Genomic DNA, 27074 nt, shown 5'->3' on the forward strand with positions numbered 1-27074 from the left:
TGTTGCGTGCTCCTGATCAGACCCTGTCTATCCAGATGTTTATAAGTACTATCTCTAAGAATTTTCTCCATTAATTTACCTACCACAGACGTCAAACTTACAGGCCGATAGTTGCCAGGCTTCCTCCTTGAACCCTTTTTAAATAAAGGAACCACATGCGCAATGCGCCAATCCTCCGACACTATCCCCATATCTAATGACATTTGGAAAATTACCGCCAGAGCCTCTGCTATTTCCTCCTTCACTTCTCTCAATGTCCTGGGGAAGATCCCGTCTGGTCCCGGAGACTTATCCACCTTTATATTCTTCAAAAACCCTAAAACTACATCTTTTGTAATCTCTATATTCCCCATATTTACCCAATTTGCTTTTTTTATCTCACATCTCCCAATATCCTTCTCCTTGGTGAATACCGAAGAAAAGAAACTGTTCAATATCTCCCCCATTTCTTTAGGCTCCACACACAGTTTTCCGCTCTGATTCTCTAAGGGACCAATTTTGTCTCTAGCTTTCCTTTTACCATTAACATATTTGTAGAACTCTTTTGGATTAGTTTTCACCCTGCTTGCCATAGTTTCCTCGTACCTTCTTTTAGCTTTCCTAATTCCTCTCTTAAGATTCCTCTTACATTCAATGTATCTTTCAAACATCCCCTTAACTCCATGCTTCTTATATCTAATGTATGCCTCCCTTTTTCTTCGAACCAAGTTTCCAATATTCCTTGAAAACCACGGCTCTCTCAAACCTTTTGCCCCTCCTTTTAACCTAACAGGAACATAAAGCTTTTGCACTCTCAAAATCTGATCTTTAAAAGACTTCCATCTCTCTACTACATCCTGCCCATAAAACAAATTGTCCCAATCCACACCCTGCAAGTCCTTTCGCATCTCCTCAAATCTAGCTTTTCCCCAATCAAAAACCTCAACCCTTGGCCCTGATTTCTCTCTTTCCATAATGACATTGAAGCTGATGGCATTATGATCACTGGACCCGAAGTGCTCGCCAACACTAACCTCCATCACTTGACCCATCCCATTTGCCAACAGTAGATCTAACACTGCTCCTTCTCTGGTTGGCACCTCTACATATTGTTGTAAAAAACTATCTTGCACACATTTCACAAACTCTAACCCATCCAGTCCTTTCACAGAATGTGTTTCCCAATCTATATGTGGAAAATTAAAATCTCCCATAATTACAACCCTGTGCTTATCACAAATATCTACTATCTCCCTACAGATTTGCTCCTCTAGGTCTCGGTCCCCTCCGGGTGGTCTATAATACACCCCTACAAGTATAACCTCTCCTTTCCTACTCCTCAGTTCCACCCAAATAGCCTCCGTGGATGTGCCCTCTAATCTATCCTTCCTAGGCACCGCTGTAATATTTTCCCTGACAAGCAATGCAACCCCACCTCCTCTTGCCCCTCCGACTCTATCACACCTAAAACAACAAAACCCAGGGATATTCAGCTGCCAATCACATCCCTCCTGCAACCATGTCTCACTAATCGCTACCACATCATACTTCCAAGTATCAATCCACACCTTCAGCTCATCCACCTTTTTTACAATACTCCTGGGATTAAAATATATGAATTTCAGAGATTTCCCAATTTTTAATCCCTGTTTTCCCTCATCTTTAATAACAACATTATTTACTTTTCCTGCCAATTGCCCTTCATCTTCTTCCAGAGCATTTCCCTTCTCTATCACTTGCCCATCTATATTCAAATACTTACTACAAACTTTCTTTGTTTGCATTCTAACCTTCTCCTTACTGCTCTGTACTATTTTGTTCCCTCCCCCCAACCATTCTAGTTTAAAGGATCCTGAGTAGCCCTAGCAAATACCTCTGCCAGGATTCTGGTCCCCCGGGATTTAAGTGTAACCCGTCCTTACTGTACAGGTCACATCTCCCCCAAAAAAGGTCCCAGTTATCCAGAAACTTAAAACCCTGCCCCTTACTCCACCCCTTCAGCCACGTGTTAATCCTCCACCTCATTCTATTTCTATTCACACTGTCACGTGGCACAGGGAGTAATCCAGAGATTACCCCCTTTGCGGTCCTTCTTTTTAACTCCCTACCTAACTGCCTGTACTCACTTTTTAGGACCTCCTCTCTATTTCTCCCTATGTCATTGGTGCCTACATGTACCACGACCTCTGGCTCCTGTCCCTCCCACTTTAGGATATCCGGGACACGAGCAGCAACATCTCGGACCCTGGCACCAGGGAGGCAAACCACCATCCGGTTCTCCTTGCTGCGTCCGCAGAATCCCCTATCCGTCCTCTTAACTATGGAGTCTCCTACCACAATTGCCCTCCTCTTCCTTTCCCTCCCTTTCTGAGCTACAGGGGCCGACCTCGTGCCAGAGGCACAGCCACTGTCGCTCCCCCCAACCTTGATGTCCCCCTCAACAGTGCTCAAATAGGCGTACTTATTGCTGAGGGTTACATTCACAGGGCTCCTCTCTGGCACCTTACGTTCTTTTGTCCCTCTCCTAACAGTTACCCACCTTTCATCCTCCCGTGGCCCTGGCGTGACCACCTGGCTGTAACTCCTGTCTATGACTACCTCTGTTTCCCTAACCAGCCTGAGGTCATCGAGCTGCAGCTCTAGTTCCCTAACACCAGCCTGAGGTCATCGAGCTGCAGCTCTAGTTCCCTAACACGGTCCCTGACAATCTGCAGCTCGACACACCTATTGCAGATATGGACATCCGGGAGTCTGGAAGACTCCAGGACCTCCCACATCCGGCACTCCCGACAACACACAGCCTTTGGTCCATTTCCTGCTGGAAAACCGTGACACCATTTGTGATCCCAAAGGGATCACAAATTCCCTGAGACATTGATACAGCCGCCCGATCTCTTCGAAGGCCGTGAAAAGTCAAGTCTTCTCGGCGGATCGGTAGCTGGTGATAGGCCGAACGTAAGTCAATGGTGGAGAACACATGGTATTGGGTGATCTGATTCACCATATCCGTGATCATGGGAGGGGGTATGCATCCAGAAGCGTGAAGCAGTTGACTGTTTGGCTGTAGTCAACCACCATCTGCAGCTCTCCCTGTTTTTAAAAACCACCACCTGGGCCCTCCATGGACTTAAGCTGGGTTCGATAATGCCCTCATCCAGCAGTCTGCACACCTCGCTTGTGATGAATTTCCTGTCTTCGTAACTATACTGCCAGCTTTTGGTGGCCACTGGTTTCCAGCCAGGGGTGAGGTTTGCAAAGAGTGCTGGAGTCGCGACCCGGAGGATGGAGAAGCTACAAGTGGGGCGGGAGGCTTGGACTGTCGCTGGCAAGAGGCCTCCGGGGTGGAGCGGTTACAGACAGAGAGTGGGGCGTGGGGCCCCCCATAGTGCAGGGAAACAGTTCAGAACTGGTACTGAAAATCCAGTCCCAGCAATACAGGAGCGCACAGTTGGGGGAGGACTAACAGTTTAAAATTGGTAAATGTGATGCCCTGGACTTTCAGGGTCACTACCAATACCCCAGTCGAGTGTGATGTGGTCGCCAATGAAATCTTCTAGTCAGGGGGGAGAATGACCAGTCCGCCATGGTGGACCTCACCTCACCTCACTGGACGGATAAAACTCTCGGTTGACCCTGAGTCAAATAAGCAATTGGTATGGTGTCCATGCACTTTAATCAGTTCTATTGCTTTTATAAGGGGATGGGGGCAGTCTTGGTCCAGAGTCACTGATGCAGAGACCTGTGCTAGGAACAGTGGAGTCTTTCTTACGTGATGACGTCACGCAGCATTGGGCCTGAAGTGCTCTACGTATGTGTGGTGATGTCAGAGAAGCAGTCGGGCTGGAACTGTCAGTATCGAGGAGCTGGGGCTGCTGCCTGCAGCCTGCTGGAGGTGTCAGCCAGCCAACGATAAGTGCTGGGGGTTGTTGCTTGCAGTCGGCGGTGGTGGGGCAGTCAGGTGGCCAGTCGTTGGCGGTAGCGACGGTGGGTATCGGGTCGGTAGCATTGGTAGCGGCATTGGGTACCAGGTCGGCAGCGTCGGTGGGTACCTGGTCAGCAGCGTCGGTGGCGGCAAGTCCCTGGTTGGCAGCTTCGGCCGTGGCGGCAGGTACCTGGTCGGCAGTGGTGGTAGCAGCGGCCATAGCGGCGGGTCCCTGGTCGGCAGCATCAGTAGCGGCGATGACGGCGGCAGCGGTCGTTGAAGTTGGGGCTTGGGCCTGGGCGGTCATTGCTCCATGTAGGAGGTCCAAGCAGGCCAATGTCATCGCGGCGAGGGTGGGCTGTACCTTCCACTGCCTGCCCCCTGACATAAGGCGCTATCTCATGGAGGAGCTCTCGCTCTCATTGGACGAGCTCTGAAGAATTGTTTGAATGGGAGGGTGACGGTTGGGCCTCACTCGAGGCACTGTGTTGGATGGCAGCCATTTTGGAGCAACACACTACAGCAAAGTGGCCATTTTTAAGGCCCTTCTGGCACCTGGCTCTCCTCACCGGACACTGGGACCTGCTGTGCTTGTCCCTCCTGCAGAAGTAGCACTTCAGGATCATGTCAGGCAGTATAGCAGCGACCGACAGGCTGTCGGAGGGCCGTGGGGTAGTAGGGTTGAGGGAGGGCATCCTACTCACTTCATAGTGTGAGGTCCAGTCCTGAGATTAAGTGTCCATACTTAAGACTGCATCCTCCATTGTCTCTGCGATCCAGATCACGTCCTCTAGGTTTTCTTCCCCATGCTCTAGCAGGTGCTGCCTCAGCTCATTCGATCGGACCCCTGCCACGTAAGCATCCCGAATGATAACATCGGTGGTCTCAGCAGCAGTTCTGTCTGAGCAGGCACAGGCTCTGCCCAGTGCCCTTAGTGCTTGGCTATAAGCTCTGCAGGACTCACCGGGCAGTTGCCTCCTGGTCACTAGTTTGAACCGGATGTAGACCCTGTTTACCGGTCGGTCGTAGAGTCCTTTAAACACCTTCATGGCTGTGGCGTAAGTACCTGCATCCTGGTTGCTGTCATAGACTCTCAGGGACACCATAGACATCAATACTAGTAGTCGATGGCCTTCCTCCTCCACAGCAGGGTCAGAGAGTTGTAGGCAAGCTTCGAAACACCTCACCCAGTGCATAAAGTCATTTGAAGCTGTAGCCAACTGCGGGTCAATGTTGAGGCATTCCGGTCGCAACATATGCTCCATCCCTTGAAAACTTTCTAGTTAATAAAATTGTAGTGCACGTTGAAAGAATCAAATGCTTATTGATCCAAACCAAGGCTTTTATTAATTAGAAGACTGGAGCGTATCACATGTAGGTTGACCAGTCCAGAATGATCTGGGTCTGGCTAGGAGCAATCCTTTAAGACCTGCCAGTAGGCGTGGCTATGCTCTCAGCCAATCACCACCATCCTATACCACAATATATACATATACACATTGGTGATAGAATCCGTACTATCATATGCTTGCCAGTCTATAATTCTCAGGATTCTCCCTATTAACTTTGTTAAACAAGGGGACCAATCCTCTGGTACTCCCCCGTGGCCAGGGTGGATGCAAAGATCATTGCCAATGGCCCAGCAATCTCTTCCCTCACTTCCTGGAGTAACCTGGAGTATATCATTTCCATTCCTAGTGACTTATTAAAATCCTAATGTTTTTAAGAAGATCCAACACTTCCTTTATCTTGGCCTCAACATGCTCCAAAACATAAGCAAGTTATTAATGCATATAACAAATGGCAATGTTCCTAGCACTGGTTCATGTAGATAAGGAACTGCAGGCAGAATTGCAAAAGCTGGTAAAGTATGCACAACTTTAAATAAAAGGAAATTTCTGGCTTATTACAAGTGCCAAAGGTGTGTCTATGGATGGTACAAACAAAGAAATGATGCAGTATGGCACTGAAGACGGAAGTGATTGTACTAAGTTGTGGAAGAGGTGATACTAGCTGGATGTTGGTACCTCACAGATGGGCCTCATGAAGGAAGGTTTCAATTCATTTGTTACAGGGAATCAAGAAGTTCTTGGGGAGAATGGCTGAGAAAGACATCGCCAAAGTAAAACTGGTGTGGTCCAAGGAAAAAGAAGATCAAAGATTACGGTAGCACAGTTGGTGTCGTGCCTTTACAGCGTCAGCAACCAGGACCGGGGTTCAAATCCAGTGCTGTCTGTGAGGAGTTGGTATGTTCTCCCCGCGTCTGCTTGGTTTTCTCCAGGGACTCCAGTTTCCTTCCACTGTTCAAAATGAAACAGGGGCGTAGGTTAATTGGGTGTAAATTGGGTGGCATGGACTCGTGGGCCAAAAGTGCTTGTAGGTCTAAATTTTTTTAAAATTAAAAACGCTTCATGTAAATGTACGGTTTAATTAAGAGTGATGACCAATGGTTTGTGCGGCCAGGTCGCAAAACAAATAAAAGCCAAACATAACACTTGCTCTGAAGTTACATTTCAGAGCAGGTGGAGACAAACAATTTTTCCCCTTGAAGGGGTTGGTGACCGATTGGATTTTTAAGTCAGTTTGCACTTTGCAAGGTAGATTAAATTTTAATTACACATTTCAAGTTCAAGTTAATTATTATCACATGTACCAAGATGGTGCATGGAAGGTTGTTTTTGCCAGCAGACCAGTGGACGTAAACAGTTCGAGAGTGCAAGGTTACAGAGGGAGGTTATTTGGCAGGTGTTGGGATTAGTGAAATACTTGCTGGAGTAATTCAGCAGGTCGCATTACATCGATCGGAAGCAAAGTGTGAGGCGTTTCAGGCGCCCCCACCCCCACCCCCACCCCCAACCCCAACCATGCCTCTCATCCGGACCTCGCCCCTTACCCACACCACGTACTCCATCCTGACCACGTCCCTCACTCGGACCTCACCCATCAACTTTCCATGCCCCCTCACCCTGGCCGAGCCCCATCGCTCTGGCCACGCCCCTCATGGCCGCATATCGCACCCTGGCCACGCCCCTCGCCTTGGCCACGCCCCCTCTCACATTGGTCACGCCTCCCTCCGTATCGGACTTCGCTCCCTCTCCTGTCCAATCAGAATCGCTTATTGAGGCAGCTGACGGGAGCGGCGGAGTGCGCCGCCCATTAGTCACATGACCGCTCCCTCGCTGAAGATGGCGCTGGAGGCGTCTTCTCCCGGGTGGCAGCCGGACGGCCTGGACGCCGGCTCGCAGAGTAGGTGTTCACTCTCGGGACGGACTGGAGGCCGGAGGCTGGGGCCAGGGAGCGGGGGGCACGGCCGCCGTTGTTGTGACAGCAGCATCGCCGCCTCCTACCGCGGTCACCGAGGGGGTGGGACGGGATAGTGAATACTGAAGGGCCGAGCCGTAGAAGTGGCCCTGCCGGAGATTAGCGCAGGTTTCCCGTCTCCCTGCCTTCACACTGACAGTCGACAGGAGATAAGGGACCACAGCGGACAACCAGGCCCTTCGACCCATCTAGTCTGTGCTGAGCTCCTATTGATGTGGACCACAGCCCTCCAAACCCCTCCATCCATGCACTTTTCCATGATTTTCTGACATGTGGAAATCCAGCCTCACACTTTGCTTCCGATCGATGTAATGCGACCTGCTGAATTACTCCAGCAAGTATTTCACTAATCCCAACACCTGCCAAATAACCTCCCTCTGTAACCTTGCACTCTCGAACTGTTTACGTCCACTGGCTGACAGCTCACCACTCTGTGTGAAGAAGTTTCCCCAAAAGATTTTAACCTCATCCCAGTCTTGTTTCAATTATTTATTCATCAATGTTTGGAAATGTGGGGGGGAGAAAAAACGTTTACATAGAATAGGCACTACTTTCTCGGGCATGCTATTGAACATGAGAGGAAATAAAGACCCCTTTGGTTTAACTTGTGGAATAGTTTGCCAGTATGTGACTAAGGTGAGCTGTTAATGCATGGACACATTACTTCATTTCTTCCTATATGTTTAGGAATCCATGCTGAGGTGCAATTGAAGAGTTATGGGAAATTTCTTGAGGAGTATACAAATCAGCTGAAAGGAATTGAAGATGCATTGGATGACTCCATTGGGGATGTCTGGGATTTTACACTGGATCCCATAGCGCTTAAGGTATATCTAAAAAATTTCATGGTCCAGATTTTGAGGTTCACAATATTTAGAATATTAACAACGCAGTGGAGTTCTGATTATAGATGTGCTGTCATCCGCTGTCAGAATTAGTACAATGTTCTCAATTGGGAGCTGTAGTTTGTTTAAGATAAGAACGTAAGTAATAGAGCAGGCTCACAGCGTTTATTCTGCTCCTATAGTTCAATTTCTGTTGTTGCTTCCTGCTGCATCATCATGTCTTCTGATTTCTTTACCATAGAACCAAATGACACTACATGAAAACGAACAGGCCCTTCAACCCATCTTGTTCGTACCAAGCTATTATTCCATCTCGACCCATCCAGTACCTAGACCACATCCCTCCAAACCCCATCTACCTATCCAATCTTCTCTTAAATGTTGAAATCAGACCACCTGTCAGTTGGCAGCTTGTTCCACACTTTCATCACCCCCTGAGTGAATAAGGTCCTCCTTGTGTTCCCTTTAAACATTTCATGAGAGGTGTGGCATTTTGGGCTGTCTAACATGGGTAGGATCTATACAGGGGTCTGGGGAGTGTTGTGGAGCAGAGGGATTAGAGAGCATAGTACCTTTAAAGTGGCTTCAGGAGTAGAAAGGTGGTCAAAAGGTCTTTTGGCACATTGGCCTTCCTTCATAGGATTTAGTCTCAAGACATTGGTGAGGCCACATTTTGAGAATTGTGTTCAGTTCTGGTCACCGTGCTAGAAGAAAGATGATCCCAAACTGATGAGGTTTACGGGGTGGGGGGGGGGGGATGGGACGGGTGGCTGACCTATCAGGAGAGGTCATTTTAGGGGGTGGAGGTCCGAGGCAAGCCCTCTCTGTTATGTTCCATGTACGGTTCCAAAATTTGTTCAAATAATGTGACTTTATTTTTTAAATTATATGTTATTTTTTCCAATGGAATACATTTATTCATTTCCAAGTACCATTGCTGTACTCTCAGGCTCTCTTCCGATTTCCAAGTTGATATTATACATTTTTTTGCTACAGCTAAGGCTATCATAATAAATCTTTTTTGCGCTTCATCCAGTTTGAGGCCTAATTCTTTACTTCTTGTATTACTTAGAAGAAAGATCTCTGGATTTTTTGGTATGTTATTTTTTGTGATTTTATTTAATATCTGATTTAGATCTTCCCAAAACTTTTTCACTTTCTCACATGCCCAAATTGCATGTACTGTTGTTCCCGTTTCTTTCTTACAGCAAAAACATCTATCTGATAATGTTGGATCCCATTTTTTTTTTAACTTTTGGAGCATGATATGAGCAGGCTGGCACTATATTCCTTAGAGATCAAGAGGATAACATGTACAAAATCATGGGAGGAATACAGTCTTTTGCCCAGAGTTGTGAAATCGATAACTGGAGGACATGCATTTAAAGTGAGGGGGAGAGGTTTAATAGGAACCCAAGGGGTGACTTTTTTTAAATGGGGTTTGCTGGTGGTGGTTGAGTCAGGTGCTATTGAAATGTTTAAGAAAATAACTGGACAATGCATGGATAGGATGAGCTTAGAGCAGCCATTATCAATGGAGGCTGTATGCCCACTGGGGTCCACAGCACATTTAAGGTGGGATGGGGGGGGGGGGGTCATGGTCTGAAATCATAAAATATTTTTATGTTTTATGTAGTCGGTAGGAGAGAAATATGGAAGAAACCAACTAAACTTGACTGTTTAGTCAAGGGGGAAGGGGGCCCATAAACTTTGAGCAGAGTCCTAAGCCAAAAAAAGGTTGAGAATGGGTGGTTTAGAGGGATTTGGGCCAAATGCAGGCAGTTGGGACCAATGTGAGCGAGACATTTTGGTTGGATTGGATAAATTGGGTCAAAGAGCCTGTTTCCATGCTGTGTGACCCCATGATTCTACCTGCGATGTTACTGAACGCTCATTTAGTTTGTCCACATCAATTTTCTTTATATCCTTGACATTGTAAACATTCTCACTTAGTTTTTTGTCATGAGCAGGTTGATAAATATTGACGTTTGGTCTTCTCTGATCTTGATATGGTGAATAGTTGGAGCCAAAACATGTTGCTCTATCATGAGCCACAGTCTGTCAACCTGAGAAGGAGCAGTTCATTCATTCAAATAGCTGCCTCAAATTTGGCCTGTGGTCAAGGACAGGGGAGTGAGGCAGGAAATGGGGTCCAAAAGACTCTGCTGAAGGAGCACCATACTTGATCTTGTCTCACGTCCGAGATTCTTACTCCTTGTGTGGATAAGAGTGCAGGGTTGTAGGAAGGATGAGCAACCTGACTGGTTCAGGAAGCCATTCATTTGGGGGAAGAGAAGGGAAATGTAATGGTATTTTTGGGTCACCTTATCTGACCTGCAGAGGAAATTACAGTAGGAGGAGAAAGATCCTGTTGTCGTGGTCCATAAAGGTACCAACGACATGGGTGGAAAGAGGTTTTGCTAAGAGAATTTGAGGAGCTAGGGACCAAATTAAAAAAGCAGAACCAAAGAAGGTTGTAATCTGGATCACCAGCTGAGTCACTTGCAAATTGGCACAGAGTCCAGAAGATTTAGAGTTAAATCTGTGGCTCAAGGATGGAGTAGGAGAAATGGGTTCCAATTCATGGGAAATTGGTATCAGTATTGGGGGAGGAAGGAAGGAACTGTTCAAAGGGGATGGGGTCCATCTGACCCGTGATGGGGACATGGATCCTGACAAATCGCATGTGGACAGGGCTTTAAACTAAACAGATTGGAGAGGGGTGAATAAAGAAAAAGAGGAAAGTGTGGATAAAGTAAAAGTTTAAAAGAGAAAAGTAAGAATAAAGGGGGGGAAAAAGGTCAAGTGCAAAAGAGGCAACGATTACCAGATTTTAAAAGCGTAATGGTATAAATGCTCGTAGTACGTCAAACAAGGTCAGTGAACTCGTGGTACAAATCAGTACAAAGGGGTAAGATTTAGTGGCTATTACAGAAACGTGGTTGTAGGGTGGGAAAGATTGGGAATTAAATGTCCAAGGATATCAGGAATATGGAAGGAGAGGTTGGATGGTAAAGGTGGTGGGGTTACGCTCTTAGTTCAGGATGAGATCAGGGCAATAGTGAGAGACAGTGTAAGATCTAATGAGCTAACTTAGAGTTGAGTCTTTTTAGGTAGAGATTAGGAATAGGGTAAAGGGAAAACTCACTAGTGAGAGTTATCTATAGGCCATCTAATAATAACAATACAGTGGCAAAGGCAGTAACCAAGAAATATCAGAGGCATGTAAAGATTGAATGAACAGCAGTTATCATAGGGGACTTTAACATGCACAATGACTGGGTGAATCAGGTTGGTTGAGCAACCTTGATGAAGACCATAGAATGCACACGACATGGCTTTCTTTTTTTAAATTTTTTAAATTTTTCACTCTGAACCATATCAACCAAAATACATACAAACATTTCCCTCTTAAATATACACAGTGGCATTTTCTCCCCTTTCCCCCCCTACCTTCCCTCCCCACTCCAAAACCAATAAACATTCAACATGTACAATACAATAAAACCATTAAACAATGTCGTCACACACTGAAAAATAAATAAGAAAAATGTGTCATCTACTTTTGGATCAAGTCATTTTGTCTTCTTATCATTTTAGGGGGTGGAGGTCCGAGGCAAGCCCTCTCTGTTATGTTCCATGTACAGTTCCCAAATTTGTTCAAATAATGTGACTTTATTTTTTAAATTATATGTTATTTTTTCCAATGGAATACATTTATTTATTTCCATGTACCATTGCTGTATTCTCAGGCACTCTTCCGATTTCCAAGTTGACATTATACATTTTTTTGCTACAGCTAAGGCTATCATAATAAATCTTTTTTGCGATTCATCCAGTTTGAGGCATAATTCCTTACTTATGTCTTACTTAGAAGAAAGATCTCTGGATTTTTTGGTATGTTATTTTTTTGTGATTTTATTTAATATCTGATTTAGATCTTCCCAAAACTTTTTCACTTTCTCACATGCCCAAATTGCTTGTACTGTTGTTCCCATTTCCTTCTTACAGCGAAAACATCTATCTGATAATGTTGGATCCCATTTTTTTAACTTTTGGGGCGTGATATGTAACCTGATGCAAGGATCAACAATGAGATAGACAACAGACTCGCCAAGGCAAATAGCGCCTTTGGAAGACTACACAAAAGAGTCTGGAAAAACAACCAACTGAAAAACCTCACAAAGATAAGCGTATACAGAGCCGTTGTCATACCCACACTCCTGTTCGGCTCCGAATCATGGGTCCTCTACCGGCACCACCTACGGCTCCTAGAACGCTTCCACCAGCGTTGTCTCCGCTCCATCCTCAACATCCATTGGAGCGCTTACATCCCTAACGTCGAAGTACTCAAGATGGCAGAGGTCGACAGCATCGAGTCCACACTGCTGAAGATCCAGCTGCGCTGGATGGGTCACGCCTCCAGAATGGAGGACCATCGCCTTCCCAAGATCGTGTTATATGGCGAGCTCTCCACTGGCCACCGTGACAGAGGTGCACCAAAGAAAAGGTACAAGGACTGCCTAAAGAAATCTCTTGGTGCCTGCCACATTGACCACCACCAGTGGGCTGATAACGCCTCAAACCGTGCATCTTGGCGCCTCACAGTTTGGCGGGCAGCAACCTCCTTTGAAGAAGACCGCAGAGCCCACCTCACTGACAAAAGGCAAAGGAGGAAAAACCCAACACCCAACCCCAACCAACCAATTTTCCCCTGCAACCGCTGCAATCGTGTCTGCCTGTCCCGCATCGGACTTGTCAGCCACAAACGAGCCTGCAGCTGACGTGGACTTTTTACCCCCTCCATAAATCTTCGTCCGCGAAGCCAAGCCAAAGAAAAGAAAAAGAAGAACCAATTATACTGTATCATGCGTAACCTTGTGTTTATTATATTCTTCATAGTTCCAGAACATAACTTTTTCCATGTTTCATTTTTTATCTTTATGTTTAAATCCTTTTCCCACTTTTGTTTGGGTTTAAAGCTTATTTCATCATTTTTCTTCTTTTGCAGCTTGATGTACATGTTCGTTATAAATCTTTTAATTATCATTGTGTCTGTAATCGCATATTCAAAGCTTTTCTGGTAATCTCAGACTGTTTCCCAATTTATTCTTTAAGTAGGCTTTTAGTTGATGGTATGCAAACATTGTACCATGAGTTATTCCATATTTGTACTTCATTTGTTCAAATGTTAATAAATTATTTCCCAAAAAACAATATTCTATTTTTAAAATTCCTTTTCTCTCCCATTCTCTCAAGGAAAGGAATCTATTGTAAAAGGGATTAGCTGATTTGGCATCAGTAATAATTTTGGTATTTGGTAATTTGATTTTTTCCTTTCTAAGTGAATCTTCTTCCATATATTGAGTAAATGATGCAATACTGGTGAGCTTTTATATCGTACCAGCTTTTCATCCCACTTATAAAGTATATGTTCCGGTACCTTCTCCCCTATTTTATCTAGCTCTATCTTAGTCCAATCTGGTTTTTCTCTTGTCTGATAAAAATCTGATATATAACTTAATTGTGCTGCTCAATAATAATTTTTAAAGTTTGGTAACTGCAAACCACCTTGGTTGTATTTCTCTGTTAATTTATCTAACGCTATTCTCTGTTTCCCCCTTTCCATAAAAATTTCTTTATTATTCTCTTTAGTTCATTAAAGAATTTATCTGTTAAGGGAATTGGTAACAATTGAAATAAGTATTATATCCTTGGGAAGACATTAATTTTAATGCAATTTACCCTCCCTATCAATGTTAGCGGTAATTCTTTCCAATGTTCTAAGTCTTCCTGCAATTTCTTTATTAGTGGCTGATAATTTAATTTGTACAAATGGCTTAAATTATTATCTAACCTAATACCTAGGTATTGGATTGCTTGTGTATGCCATTTAAATGGTGATTCTTTTTAAAATTCTGTATAATCCGCATTGCTCATTAAATCACTTCACTTTTATTTGTGTTGATCTTGTACCCCGATATTTCTCCATACTCCTTCAATCAATTTCTTATGTAGTTCTTTTATTGATATTTCTGGTTCTGTTAAGTATACTATGATGTCATCTGCAAATAAACTGATTTTATACACCTCCTTTATTTTTATACCTTTTATTTTCTTTTCCTTATCAGTTCTACCAATGGTTCTATTGCTAAAGCGAACAGTGAGGGAGATAATGGACATCCCTGCTTAGTTGACCTACTTAATTTAAATTGGTTTGATACATATCCATTTACTGTTACCTTTGTCAATGGTCCATTATATAATGCTTTAATCCAATTAATATATTTTTCTGGTAGATTGAACCTCTGTAGTACTTTGAATTCCATTCTATCCTGTCAAAGGCTTTTTCTGCGTCTAAAGCAACAGCCACTGTTGGCATCTTATTTCCTTGAACTGCGTGAACTAAATTAATAAATTTACAGACATTATCCGCTGTTCGTCTTTTCTTAATAAATCCAGTTTGATCTTGTTTTACTATTTTTGGTACACAGTTGGCCCATCTGTTTGCTAATAATTTTGCTATTATCTTATAATCTGAGTTAAGTAGAGTCTATATGATGCTGGTGTTAGTGAATCCTTTCCTGTCTTTGGTATTTCTGTAATTATTGCTGTCTTACATGAATCTGGCAAGTTTTGTGTTTCTTCTCTCTGATTCATTACTTCCAGGAGAGGAGGAATTAATAACTCTTTAAAATGGTTTTATAGAATTCTATTGGGAATCATCCTCTCCAGGTGTTTTATTGTTTGTCAGCTTTTTTAATATATCCTGTACTTCCTCTATTTCAAATGGTTTCATCAATTTGTTTTTTTCCTCTTCTTGCAATTTCAGCAGCTCAATTTTTGTTAAATCTCTTCTATTTTAACATCTTTCCCCTCGTTCTCAGTTTGGTATAATTGTTCATAAAATTCCTTAAAGTTCTCATTAATCTCCATTGGATTATATGTAATTTGTTTGTCCTTTTTCCTTGATGCCAATAGTTCTTTTAGCTTGTTCTGTTTTAAGTTGCAGGGCTAATATTTTATGTGTTTTTTTCTACTTCATAATACTTTTGCTTTATTTTCATTATGTTCTTCTCCACCTTATACGTTTGTAATGTTTCATATTTTTTTTTGTCCACCAATTCTCTTCTTTTTGTTATATCATCCCTTGTTGCTCGTTCCTTTTCTTTATTTATTATCTCCCTTTCCAACTGTTCTATTTCCCGATTGTAGTCCTTTTTCATCTTAGTTACATAACTTCTTATCAGCCCTCTAATGAAAGCTTTCATTGCACCCAAAATATAAATTTGTCTTTCACTGATTCCATATTTACTTCAAAGTACATTTTAATTTGGCGTTCAATAAACTCTCTAAATTCCTGCCTTTTAAGTAGCATGGAGTTTAACCTCCATCTATATGTTCTTGGTGGGATGTCCTCCAGTTCTATTGCTAATAACACGGGTGAATGATCAGATAGCAATCTAGCTTTATATTCATTTTTCCTAACTCTCCCTTGAATATGGGCCAACAACAAAAACATATCAATCCTTGAGTATGTTTAATGCCTACTGGAATAATATGAGTATTCCTTCTCCCTTGGCTGCTGCCTCCTCCATATATCCATAAGTTTCATTTCCTGCATTTCCTGCATTGATTTAACCATAAATTTGGCCACTTTATTCTTTTTGCTAGTCTTTTATCCAGTTTTATCCCACATTGGATCCAAATTAAGGTTAAAATTCTCTCCTTTCAATATATTCTCTTGCGTATCTACAATCTTCAAAAAAAATCTTGCATAAACTTTTGATCCTCTTCATTAGGTGCATATATATTGAGCAAATTCCAAAATTCTGAATATATCTGACACTTCATTACATATCTCCCTGCTGGATCTATTATTTCCTCCTCTATTTTGATTGGTACATTTTTTTAAATTAATATAGCTACACCTCTAGCTTTTGAATTATATGATGCTGCCACTACGTGCCCTACCCAGTCTCTCTTTAATTTGTTATGTTTCACTTCAGTTAGATGCTATGTCTATTTTTTCTTTTTTAAGTAAATTTAATAGCCTCTTCCATTTAATTTGATTATGTATTCCATTAATATTTCTTTGGCTTGGCTTCGCGGACGAAAATTTATGGAGGGGTAATGTCCACGTCAGCTGCAGGCTCGTTTGTGGCTGACAAGTCTGATGTGGGACAGGCAGAAACGGTTACAGCGGTTCCAAGGGAAAATTGGTTGGTTGGGGTTGGGTGTTGGGTTTTTCCTCCTTTGTCTTTTGTCAGTGAGGTGGGCTCTGCGGTCTTCTTCAAAGGAGGTTGCTGCCCGCCGAACTGTGAGGCGCCAAGGTGCACGGTTTGAGGCGATATCAGCCCACTGGCGGTGGTCAATGTGGCAGACACCAAGAGATTTCTTTAGGCAGTCCTTGTACCTCTTCTTTGGTCACCTCTGTCTCGGTGGCCAGTGGAGACTCGCCATATAACACGATCTTGGGAAGGCGATGGTCCTCTATTCTGGAGACGTGACCTACCCAGCGCAGTTGGATCTTCAGCAGCGTGGATTTGATGCTGTCGGCCTCTGCCATCTCGAGTACTTCGATGTTGGAGATGAAGTCGCTCCAATGAATGTTGAGGATGGAGCGGAGACAACGCTGGTGGAAGCGTTCTAGGAGGCGTAGGTGATGCTGGTTGAGGACCCATGATTCGGAGCCGAACAGGAGTGTGGGTATGACAACGGCTCTGTATACGCTAATCTTTGTGAGTTTTTCAGTTGGTTGTTTTTCCAGACTCTTTTGTGTAGTCTTCCAAAGGCACTATTTGCCTTGGCGAGTCTGTTGTCTGTCTCGTTGTTGATCCTTGCATCGATGAAATGGTGCAGCCGAGATAGGTAAACTGCTTGACCGTTTTGAGTTTTGTGTGCCTGATGGAGATGTGGGGGGGCTGGTAGTCATGGTGGGGAGCTGGCAGATGGAGGACCTCAGTTTTCTACAGGCTGACTTCCAGGCCAAACATTTTGGCAGTTTCCGCAAAACAGGACGTCAAGCGCTGAAGAGCTGGCTCTGAATGGGCAACTAAAGCGGCATCATCTGCAAAGAGTAGTTCACGGACAAGTTGCTCTTATGTCTTGGTGTGAGCTTGCAGGCGCCTCAGATTGAAGAGACTGCCATCCGTGCGGCACCGGATGTAAACAGCATCTTCATTGTTAAGGTCTTTCATGGCTTGTTTCAGCATCATGCTGAAGAAGATTGAAAAGAGGGTTGGTGTGAGAACGCAGCCTTGCTTCACGCCATTGTTAATGGAGAAGGGTTCAGAGAGCTCATTGCTGTATCTGACCCGACCTTGTTGGTTTTTGTGCAGTTGGATAACCATGTTGAGGAACTTTGGGGGGCATCCGAGGCGCTCTAGTATTTGCCAAAGCCCTTTCCTACTCACAGTGTCGAAGGCTTTGGTGAGGTCAACAAAGGTGATGTAGAGTCCTTTGTTTTGTTTTCTGCACTTTTCTTGGAGCTGCCTGAGGGCAAAGACCATGTCAGTAGTTCCTCTGTTTGCGCGAAAGCCGCACTGTGATTCTGGGAGAACATTTTCGGTGATACTAGGTATTATTCTATTTAGGAGAATCCTAGTGAAGATTTTGCCTGCAATGGAGAGCAGCGTGATTCCCCTGTAGTTTGAGCAGTTTGACTTCTCGCCTTTGTTTTTGTACAGGGTGATGATGATGGCATCACGAAGGTCCTGAGGCAGCTTTCCTTGGTCCCAGCAGAGGTTGAAAAACTCATGCAGGTTGGCATGCAGAGTTTTGCTGCCAGACTTCCAGACCTCTGGGGGGATTCCATCCATACCTGCTGCTTTGCCACTTTTCAGTTGTTCAATTGCCTTATATGTCTCTTCCCGGATGAGGACCTCATCCAGCTCTAGCCTTAAGGGCTGTTGAGGGAGCTGGAGCAGGGTGGATTCTTGGACTGAGTCTTTGCCGACGCGAGCGTTGAAGTTGCCAAGGATGACAACCTTGTCGGCTGTAGGGGTGCGTTGAATGAGGTTGCGCAGATCAGGCCACCGCCTCCCCCTCGCTTCTGCCCGGACCAGGGCCTCCGCCTGCTTCACTCTACCGAGGCCGGGGCCACCGCCTCCTCCTCACTCTTGCCCGGATCGGGGCCGCCACTGCTTACCTTCTGCTTGGACTGGGGCCGGGGCTGCCGCCGCATACCTTCTGCCCGGACCGGGGCCAGGGCAGCCGCTGCCTTCCCTGTGCCTGAACCAGGGCCACTGCCTCCTTCTTTCTGCCCGGACCGGGGCCTCCGCCTGCTTTGCTCTACCGAGGCCGGGGCCACTGCCTCCCCCTTGCTTTTTACATTTTACACCCCAGTTACACAGCAGTAAGAAAGGGTGTGACTCGGTCAACCCCCGTCATTAATATTTATAGTCATATAATTCAACATGGCCAGAGATGGCTTTCTTCAACAGCATGTTCCTACAAGAGAACATACTATTTTGGATCTGGTCCTGTGTAATGAGACAGGAAAAATTATTGATCTTGTAGTTAGGGATCCTGTTGGAAAGAGTGATTATAGTGACTGAGTTTATCATATAAATGTTAGGGCAGTATGCTTGGCATAGCGGTTAGCACAACACCTTTACAGTGCTAACGATAGTGTCTGGGGTTTGAATCTTGTGCTGTCTGTTGGGAGTTTGTAAGTTCTCCCTGTGTCCTCATCGGTTTTCTCTGGGAGCTCTAGTTTTCTTCCACTGTTTGAAACATACTGGGGGTGTAGGTTAATTGGGTGTAAATTGGACAGTATGGACATGTGGGCTGAAATGGCCTGTTATCATGCTGTGTGTCTAAATTTAAATTAAAAAATTTATTTAAAATGAAGGTACAATAGTTTGGTCGAAGGAAGACTACAAGGACATGAAGGAGGAGTTGGTTAGGGGAGACTGGGAACATTAAAAGAGATTTTTCACTGTGTTCAACAAAACTATAAGGACAGTAAATCTGGGGGTGAACATCCTTGAATATCAAAAGAAATCAAGGAAGGCATCGAACTAAAAGCTCATGCGTACAAAGTTGCCAAAGAAACACAAAGTGAGCAATTAAAGAAAGATAAAGTTAGACTATGAGAAAGGGTTAGGACAAAATATAAAAATGGACAAGTAAATCATAGAAAATAGGCCATTAGGCCCTAATAGTCTATGCTGATACATCATTCCTCCCATTCCTCCAGACCTCTCATATCCATGATTCTATCCAATTTATTCTTAAAACGTAAGAATGAGCCCGCATTCACCATGTCAGATGGCAGATTGTTCCACACTCCCACCACTCTCTGTGAAGTTACCACTAATGTACCCTCTGATCCTTTCACTCTAAAGCCATGTTCTCTCATATTTATCTCTCCTAATCTAAGTGGAAAGAGCCGACTCACATTTATTATGACTGTACCCCTCATAATCTTGTAAACCTCTATCAAATCTTCCCTCATTCTTCTACGCTCCAAGGAATAAAGTCCTAACCTGTTTAACCTTTCCCTGTAACTCAACTCCTGAAGACTTGGCTATATCCTAGTAAATCTCTGCTTTCTTTCAATCTTATTATTATCCTTCCTGTAATTTAGCAACCAGAACTGCCCACAATACTCCAAATGTGGCCTCACAAATGTCTTTACCAACTTTACCATAACATCCCAACTTCTATACTCAATACTTTGATTTATGATGGCCAAGATGCCAAAACCCTGTCAACTCTGTCTACCTGTAACACCACTTTCAGGGAATTATGTATCTGAATTCCCAGATCCCTTTGTTCTTCCACACTCCTCAGTGCCCTACCATTTACTGTGATGTCCTTCCTTAGTTTGTATTTCCAAAATACAACACCTCATACTTGGTTACATTAAATTCTATTGCTCATTTTCTGGCCCATTTTTCCAATTGGTCCAGATCCCTCTGCAATCTTTGAAAGCCTTCCTCACTGTCAACAACGCCCCCTATCTTTGTGTCATCAGCAAACTTGCTGATCCAATTTCCTACATTATCATCCAGATCATTGATATAGACAACAACCAACAATGGTCCCAGCACCGATCCCTGAGGCACACCACTAGTTACAGGCCTCCAGTCTGAGAAGCATCATCCATCCCCACTCTTTCCCTTCTCCCATTCAGCCAATTTTGAATCCAGTTTACAACCTCACCATGGATACCTAGTGTCTGAACCTTCTGAACTAACCGCCCATGTGGAACCTTGTGAAAGGCTTTACTAAAGTTCATGCAGACAATATCCACAGCCTTTCCTTCATCTACTTTCTTGGTAACTTCCTCGAAAAACTCTAAGATTAATTAAACACAACCCTACCATGCACAAAACCACACTGACTATCCTTAATCATCCCTTGGCTGTCTGAATACTTATATACCTGATCTCTTAGAACACCCTCCAATAATTTATCCCCTGCTGACATCAGGCTCATCAGCCTGTAATTTCCTGGTTTACTTTTGGAGCCTTTTTTAAACGACAGCATGAGTCGCCCTCCAATCCATCCGGGACCTCACCTGTGGCTAAGAATATTTTAAATATTTCTGCCAGGACCCCTGCAACTTCTACTTTGGTCTCCCTCAAGGTCCAAGGGAATATCATATCTGACCCGGGGGGTTTTATCTACCTTTGATTCACTGCAAGGCAACAAGCACTTGCTCCTCCTTAATCTCTATATGTTCCATGTCACTTCTGCTTGTTTTCCTCCCTTCCTTGTGCTACTTTCCTCAGTAAATACTGATGCAAAAAAAACTTTTTAAGATCTCCCCCCATCTTGTGAGGCTCCACACATAGATAACCACTCTGATCTTCTAGGGGACCAATTTTGGCCCTTACTATCCTTTTACTCTTAACATACATGTCGAAACCCTTTGGGTTTACCGTCACATTGTCTGCCAAAGCAACCTCATGTCTTCTTTTTGCCTTCCTGATTTCCTTCTGAAGTATTCTCTTATATTTTCTATACTCTTCTAGTGCCTCATTTGATCCTTGTTGCCTATACCTGCTATACACCTTAACCAGATCCAATGACATAGCTAGGGGGAGAAGGGGAAGTGGCCGCTCCCCTTGATAAAATTTTTTAAAAGTGGTTCCTTCAGCTCAGCAACACCCATGCCCATGGCATCTGGCACAGTTCAAAAAGAGGTGCCACTGATTTGCCCTGCAATCTCCTATCTGTGCTCCCTGCAGATTGGGTTATAGCTGGCGTGGATTGCATGCTGTGCTTGTGTGAATTGTGCAAACACAAGGCACAAAGAGAATTTTAGGTTTGAACTGTAAATCAGAGAGAGAGGGAGAGCCTGAGAAGTGATAGCTGTAAGTAAAATGTTTGTTTTATTTAAAAACTGAATTGATTTGCATATTGTGTCCCCTGGTGTTCACGTAGGCTGAAGGGAGGGTTCAGAGTTGGCATCGGGAGCTCTGGTGTACACCTGTAGGGTGACTGCTGAGGGGAAGGTTCGTATTTGGGCTTCAGGAGCTCCCGATGCCGGAGTCCCGACTTCGAACCCTCCCCTGTACCCTCAACCTACCACACACGCACACCGGATCTATACAAATCAAATGGAGGTGTTACATTTTAATTATATTAGTGTATGAAAGAAGCAATATTGGACCACGAGTTCTGAATGATGCCTCTTCAAACTTGCCTTTACTATTATGTAAAGTAAAACAAAAACAACCTGAGCATATTTGGTTTGTAAATTATTATGTGCCCAGCATTGTTAAGTTTTAGAGAGGAATAAAATGCAAGCTTATGCTCCCACTCACAGGTGTCAGGTGAGCACCTTATCTTTAATTCTCATTTTGAAAATTCGGTGCTTATGAGTTAAGTGAAATAGTCACCTTGCCAAGCAACCTCTCATCAACCCATTATTTCAAGGGAAGGGTGGCAGATTGGACGCGGCCAATAGCAACAAAAATGGCAAAACGTACACACACAACTCCCCAAATCAAGAAACTCAGGGCAAGTTGTCCCACTTCAAGCCGAATGCCCCAAGCTTCTGAGAGCATCATATGGCCATCATACGAAACAGAGCCTGCCAGCTCGCTCTGTCCAGCGCTGAGTTGGCGAGATTCTAAATAATTTGGAAAGTGTAAGGTGACAAGGAGCAAGAAACAACCAGAAGGCATTATAATGTTACAAAATGTTTATTTTCTGTGCTTGGGTTTTGAGACTTAGCTTTAAGTTAACCTGCCAGTTCTTGCCCCTTTTTCTGCATTTGGATATCGTGAATATGCAAAGACTTTACAAATTTTTATGCAAGAGTTAAATCAGTCCCAAATCTGTTTTGTGTTTTTTAAAAATAATCTTTCTTTCACAATTTCAACACTAAACTCCAGCCTTCTGATCAAGCATGTACAAGAGAGTCAAATCCTGAAACAAGCCTTTGATTTGATTTACTCACTGAATGAACTTCTCTTTAATAAAGTTCAGATGAATGTTGCATTGAGTGGATATCAGAGTCAGTCCAAGCCTGGAGATTTTCTCAGTCAGTCAGGGTGAGCAGCAGCAATGATTCTTTTTTTAAAAATATTTTATTTTTTGGTTTTTTTCCATAAATATACATAGAAAAGCTGTAATATAAAAAAAAAACCTCTCTAATATTAAATATAGAAAACTTTTTCTTTACAAACAACCCCCCTCCCAGAGTATAAATCCACACAACATCAGGGCTCACATTTATGTTGATCATCAAAAATTCTAGATGGGGAAGTCACTTGTATTTATACTACAGTGGCATTTATTATTATTATCATTACAATTGGACTCCGATATGATCCTGTAGCCTGCCGCTACAAAGAAACACACATACAATGTGGCAGGTTAAGCTCACTCCTTTATTAGGGTTGGAAAGGCTGCTTTTATACTGTTCAAGTTCCTGCTGTTTTTTTTTGCTGATTGACTGAGTCATCCATACGAATAACAATAGCGGGTGGGAACATCCATGCATATGAATGCCCTTCTTCCCCAGCCTGTTTCTGCTGAGTTAGCTGGGCGGGCAGCTTGACCAATGCCATTTTAGGGCTGTTGGTCTGATGCTGCCCCAGCTTCTACCCCCACTGATTCGTTGTCCTGGGAGTCACTTTAGCGATCTCTGTCCGCGTCTGCTGCCGGGCGATGTTCTGGCCCGATCTCCGCAATTGCGGGCTGCCACAATCCAAATATATCTTAAAAATACCATATTTGTTCTTTAAGTTGTATGTAATTTTTTTCATAGGTATTGCAACTATTTATCTCAGCAGTCCATCGTGTTATATGTAGAGGGGAATCAGATTTCCAAGTAATCGCAGTACATTTCTTTTCCATTGCTAAGGTTATTTTAACAAATTAAATTTGGAATTTGGTTAATTTATTGCTTAGTTGCCAAGAAGATAAAGCTCCAGGTCACCCGTGAAAGCCACCCCTGTTAACCTTGTTAATATTTCAATAATATCCTGCCAGAAAGGTCTCACCTTCACACATGACCACGTAGTATGTGAAAACGTTCCTATTTCTATCCCACCCTGAAACACATTTCTGATATTTCAGATTTTGATTTATGCAACTTCTGGGGTGTGAGATATGATTGGTGTAGTAAATTATATTGCACTGATTTGTATCTTGCATTTATAATTGATGCCATACTATCCAAACACCAATCAGATCAACATCTGTCCATTATTGCAGCACCTTGATCCGCCTCCCATCTCTCCCTGAATCTGGTACTGCATGATATTTTACTCATCCATCTTCTTCCTGATGAAAGGAGTAAAGATTGTGGCTAGAGGGAGATGAGTCTTTCTATATGTTGGCTGCTTTCCTAAGGCACTGGGAGTTATAAATGGAGTCAGCGGCGGGGAAGAGAGTCTGTGTGATAGTGTGAGCCATGTTCACAACTCGGCACTTCTTGTGATCTTCGACGGAGAAGTTCCCATCCCACACAGCGATGTATCCTGGATTTCCAATATACACCTGTGGGAAATTTTGAAGGATGCAGGTGATGTACCAAATTTCCTCTGGCTTGTGAGCTTGTGTGATTTCATGGTTATTGCTTTGACGTGACAGCATCAGGACAGGTTTCTGGATACATTGTCTTTGACTAGTTCCCAAATTCTTGCTGACATTGAGGAGGGGTTGTTGACCTGGCACCAAGCTATTAATTAATTCCTGTAATCCCCTTTGACATCCCAACCTGTTGTTTGACATCCCATTACAGTGGTGTTATCTGCAATTCTCCAGATGCAGTTGGATCAGTGTTGTTCACGTAGTCATGGGTGTGTGTATAAAGGGAGTTTAGCAGGGTGCTGTGTACGTAGCCCTGAAGCCCTCCTCTGGAGCTAATCCTTCACAGTTTGAACTGACTCTCAGAAATGCACAAAATACTGAGCAAAGGCTTCAGTGTGGTTGCGAATGTTTCAGGCTTGTCCTCAGCACTCATATTGGCCCCGTTATTTGGTTCAGCATGCTTTTGTTCATGCTTTGTGTTAGGCTTTAAAAGCATGCATATTCTCTCTGTATTGTGGGTGGGTCAGCAATGAAAAGGCTTAGATTTAATCTCACTTCTGTCCACAAGAGCTGCGAGAAGATATACTGGGGTTACTGGACTTCCTTAACGTGTTCATTTTTTATTTCAAATATTAATGTCCTGCCCATTCCAAATTAATTTTGAACAGACCAGATGGCTGGGTTCTTTTAGAATCCAAAATGTTGGTGATGTATCTTTGCCTCCAGTAGATACAGCTGGGCCTGCTGAGTTTCTCCAGCACTTTGTGTATTATCTTTAAGAATTGGTTTGATTTTGGATTAAATTGATATATGGTACATATTTCCTCCACGATGGATGTTAATGAGTTTGTTCGATTTTTACAGTAATCCATTAGTCATGTTGTTATTACTAGTTATTAATTGAATTTAAAATTTCCAGCTCCTGTTGTGAGGTTTGAACTCTGGTATCTGAATTAATAGTCCAGGCCTCAGAATAACTCGTTTGATGATTTAGTTGCTGTACTGATAAGCCAAAATGTGTGAATTCTAACCAATTTGATTTCTCATCGAGTGATGGCAGTAAAAGTGGCTGTGAAGCTGTAAGTTAATCAAAATCCATCGATGATCCTTAAGAAGAAGCCTGCTGTCTCCTTCTTGGTCCAGTCCTCCAGCCATATGGTTGGCTCATAACTGTCCTCTGAAATGGTTGAGAATTAATTGTTGGAGCAATTTCACGTCTCACTGAGAAATTGGTTCTCTGCCCCTCAATACTTGGATTCTTTGTGAGGAAGGGAGATCCACTGTGATCTTTGTTGTTTGAGGCAGCATGGACAAACTGCGAGAACAGAGTCAGTAATAACTCAGCAAGGGATGAAGAGAACTTTGTAACATTCAGTATTTGTAAGTGGTTCCATTTTCTGCAACCAAAAGCAAGTTAGACTATTCAGAGCAAAATGGCCAGTTTGGCCAACTCCTGCTCCTCTCATTATGATTATGGCTGATACAATGTTGGCCACAATACTACTTTTCAGGTCACTTGCCATACCTCTTGATTCCTTTCTGGTTTAAATAATTGGGCAGCACAGCTTCGTGGGCTGAAAGGCCTGTACCGTGCCTTGGCCTAAATTTAAAACCTGTCACAAAATATGTGGTGACAGCAGTATTGTGCAGAACAAGGCACAAAATTACTATAAATTACAATTCCATAAATACAAGATATAAAAAATAAATCATGTGAAAAGGAGAAAAGGTGAGGAGTTTCCATAGGAAATCTGATGGTGGAGGGGAAGAAGCTGTTTTAGTAACATTGGGTATGTACCTTCAGGCTCCTCTACCTCCTCTCTGATGGTAACAATGAAAAACAGCATGAACTGGGAGGCTGAGGGTAGATGATAGATGGTGCTCTCTTGAGGCACTGTCGCTTAAAGATGTCATTAATGGAGGGAAGAGTAGTGATGGTGTTGGGTGAATTCACAACTCTCTGTAGCCTCTTCCTGCCCTGTGCATTGGCACCTCCATATCAGACAGTGTTGCAATCGGTCAGAATGCTCTCCACAGTACACCTATAGAAATTTGCAAGAATCTTTGGTGACATACCAAATCTCCTCAAATTCCTAATGAAATATAGCTCACTGGCATGCCTTCTTCATAATTACATCATCATGATGGTCCCATCAGAGATGTTGATTCCCAACAATCTGAGGTTTCTTACCCTCTCCACTGAGGTCTGGTTTGTTTTCTCCTGGCTTCTCCTTCCTGAAATCCACAATCAATTCCTTAGTTTTACTGCCATTGAGTGCAAGGTTATTGTTGTGACACCACTCAACGAGCTGATTTTTTTTCACTCCTGTACACTTCCTCATTGCCATCTGTGATTCTGCCAAGAACAGTGGTATTATCGGCAAATTTGCAGATATCATTTGAATTGTGCCTGGCCCCACAGTGATGGGTTGAAGAGAGAGTAGAGCAGTAGCTAAGCATGTGTCCTTGAAGTGCGCTTGTGTTGATTGTCACCGATCCGCACTGACTGGATGAAGAAATCAGTTGCAAAGGGAGGTGTTTTGAAGATTGCTGACCAGTACTGAGGGGATGATGGTGTTGAAAGATGAGCTATAATTCATGAAAAGCAGTCTGTTGCCTCATGGGTGCAAGGGTCAGGGATGTCTCGGAGTGGCTACGGACATTCTGAAAGGGGAGCTGTCGTGGTCCACCATATTGGTACCAACAATATAGGAAGAAAGCGGGATGAAGTCCTACAAGCTGAATTTGGGGAGCTAGGAGATAAATGAAGGAGTAGGACCTCAAAAGTAATAATCTCAGGATTATCACAGAAACATGGTTGCAAGGTGGGCATTATTGGGAATTAAATATTCAAGGGTATCAGATAGTACAAAAAGATAGTGGGGCTCTTAATTAAGGATGAGATCAGGGCAATAGTGGGAGATGATATAAAATCTAAGAAACTGAATGTTGAGTCCATCTGGGTAGAGATTAAGAATAGTAAAGGGAAAAAAATCACTGGTGGGAGT

General features: G+C 43.5%; 2 protein-coding genes across 6 annotated transcripts in view; one reads left to right on the forward strand and one right to left on the reverse strand.

Annotated features, from left to right (window-relative positions):
• Positions 1 to 3136: 3136 nt before the first annotated feature.
• Positions 3137 to 6912, reverse strand: LOC138748991 (uncharacterized). 3 transcript variants are annotated; one of them, XM_069909982.1, is made up of 2 exons: positions 6842 to 6912; positions 3137 to 6201 (listed from the first exon to the last, which is right to left on the reverse strand). In XM_069909982.1, the coding sequence occupies exon 2, from the start codon at positions 4287 to 4289 to the stop codon at positions 3651 to 3653; it is 639 nt and encodes a 212-aa protein (XP_069766083.1). In that variant the 5' UTR covers positions 4290 to 6201; positions 6842 to 6912; the 3' UTR covers positions 3137 to 3650. The 3 variants fall into 3 exon arrangements, with proteins under 3 accessions (XP_069766083.1, XP_069766082.1, XP_069766084.1); XM_069909981.1 differs by having other exon boundaries at positions 6795 to 6891; XM_069909983.1 differs by having other exon boundaries at positions 6808 to 6880.
• A 136-nt stretch (positions 6913 to 7048) lies between these two features.
• washc4 (WASH complex subunit 4) overlaps positions 7049 to 27074 on the forward strand; it is a 182564-nt gene continuing 162538 nt past the window's right edge. For all 3 annotated transcript variants that reach the window (XM_069909975.1, XM_069909974.1, XM_069909976.1), the window contains exons 1-2: positions 7049 to 7147; positions 7910 to 8049. In XM_069909975.1, coding sequence (XP_069766076.1) covers positions 7066 to 7147; positions 7910 to 8049 — 222 coding nt within the window. In that variant the 5' untranslated portion in view covers positions 7049 to 7065. The remainder of the gene's footprint in view (positions 7148 to 7909; positions 8050 to 27074) is intronic.

Source organism: Narcine bancroftii, chromosome 13 (assembly GCF_036971445.1).
Source record: "Narcine bancroftii isolate sNarBan1 chromosome 13, sNarBan1.hap1, whole genome shotgun sequence".
NCBI lineage: Eukaryota > Metazoa > Chordata > Chondrichthyes > Torpediniformes > Narcinidae > Narcine > Narcine bancroftii.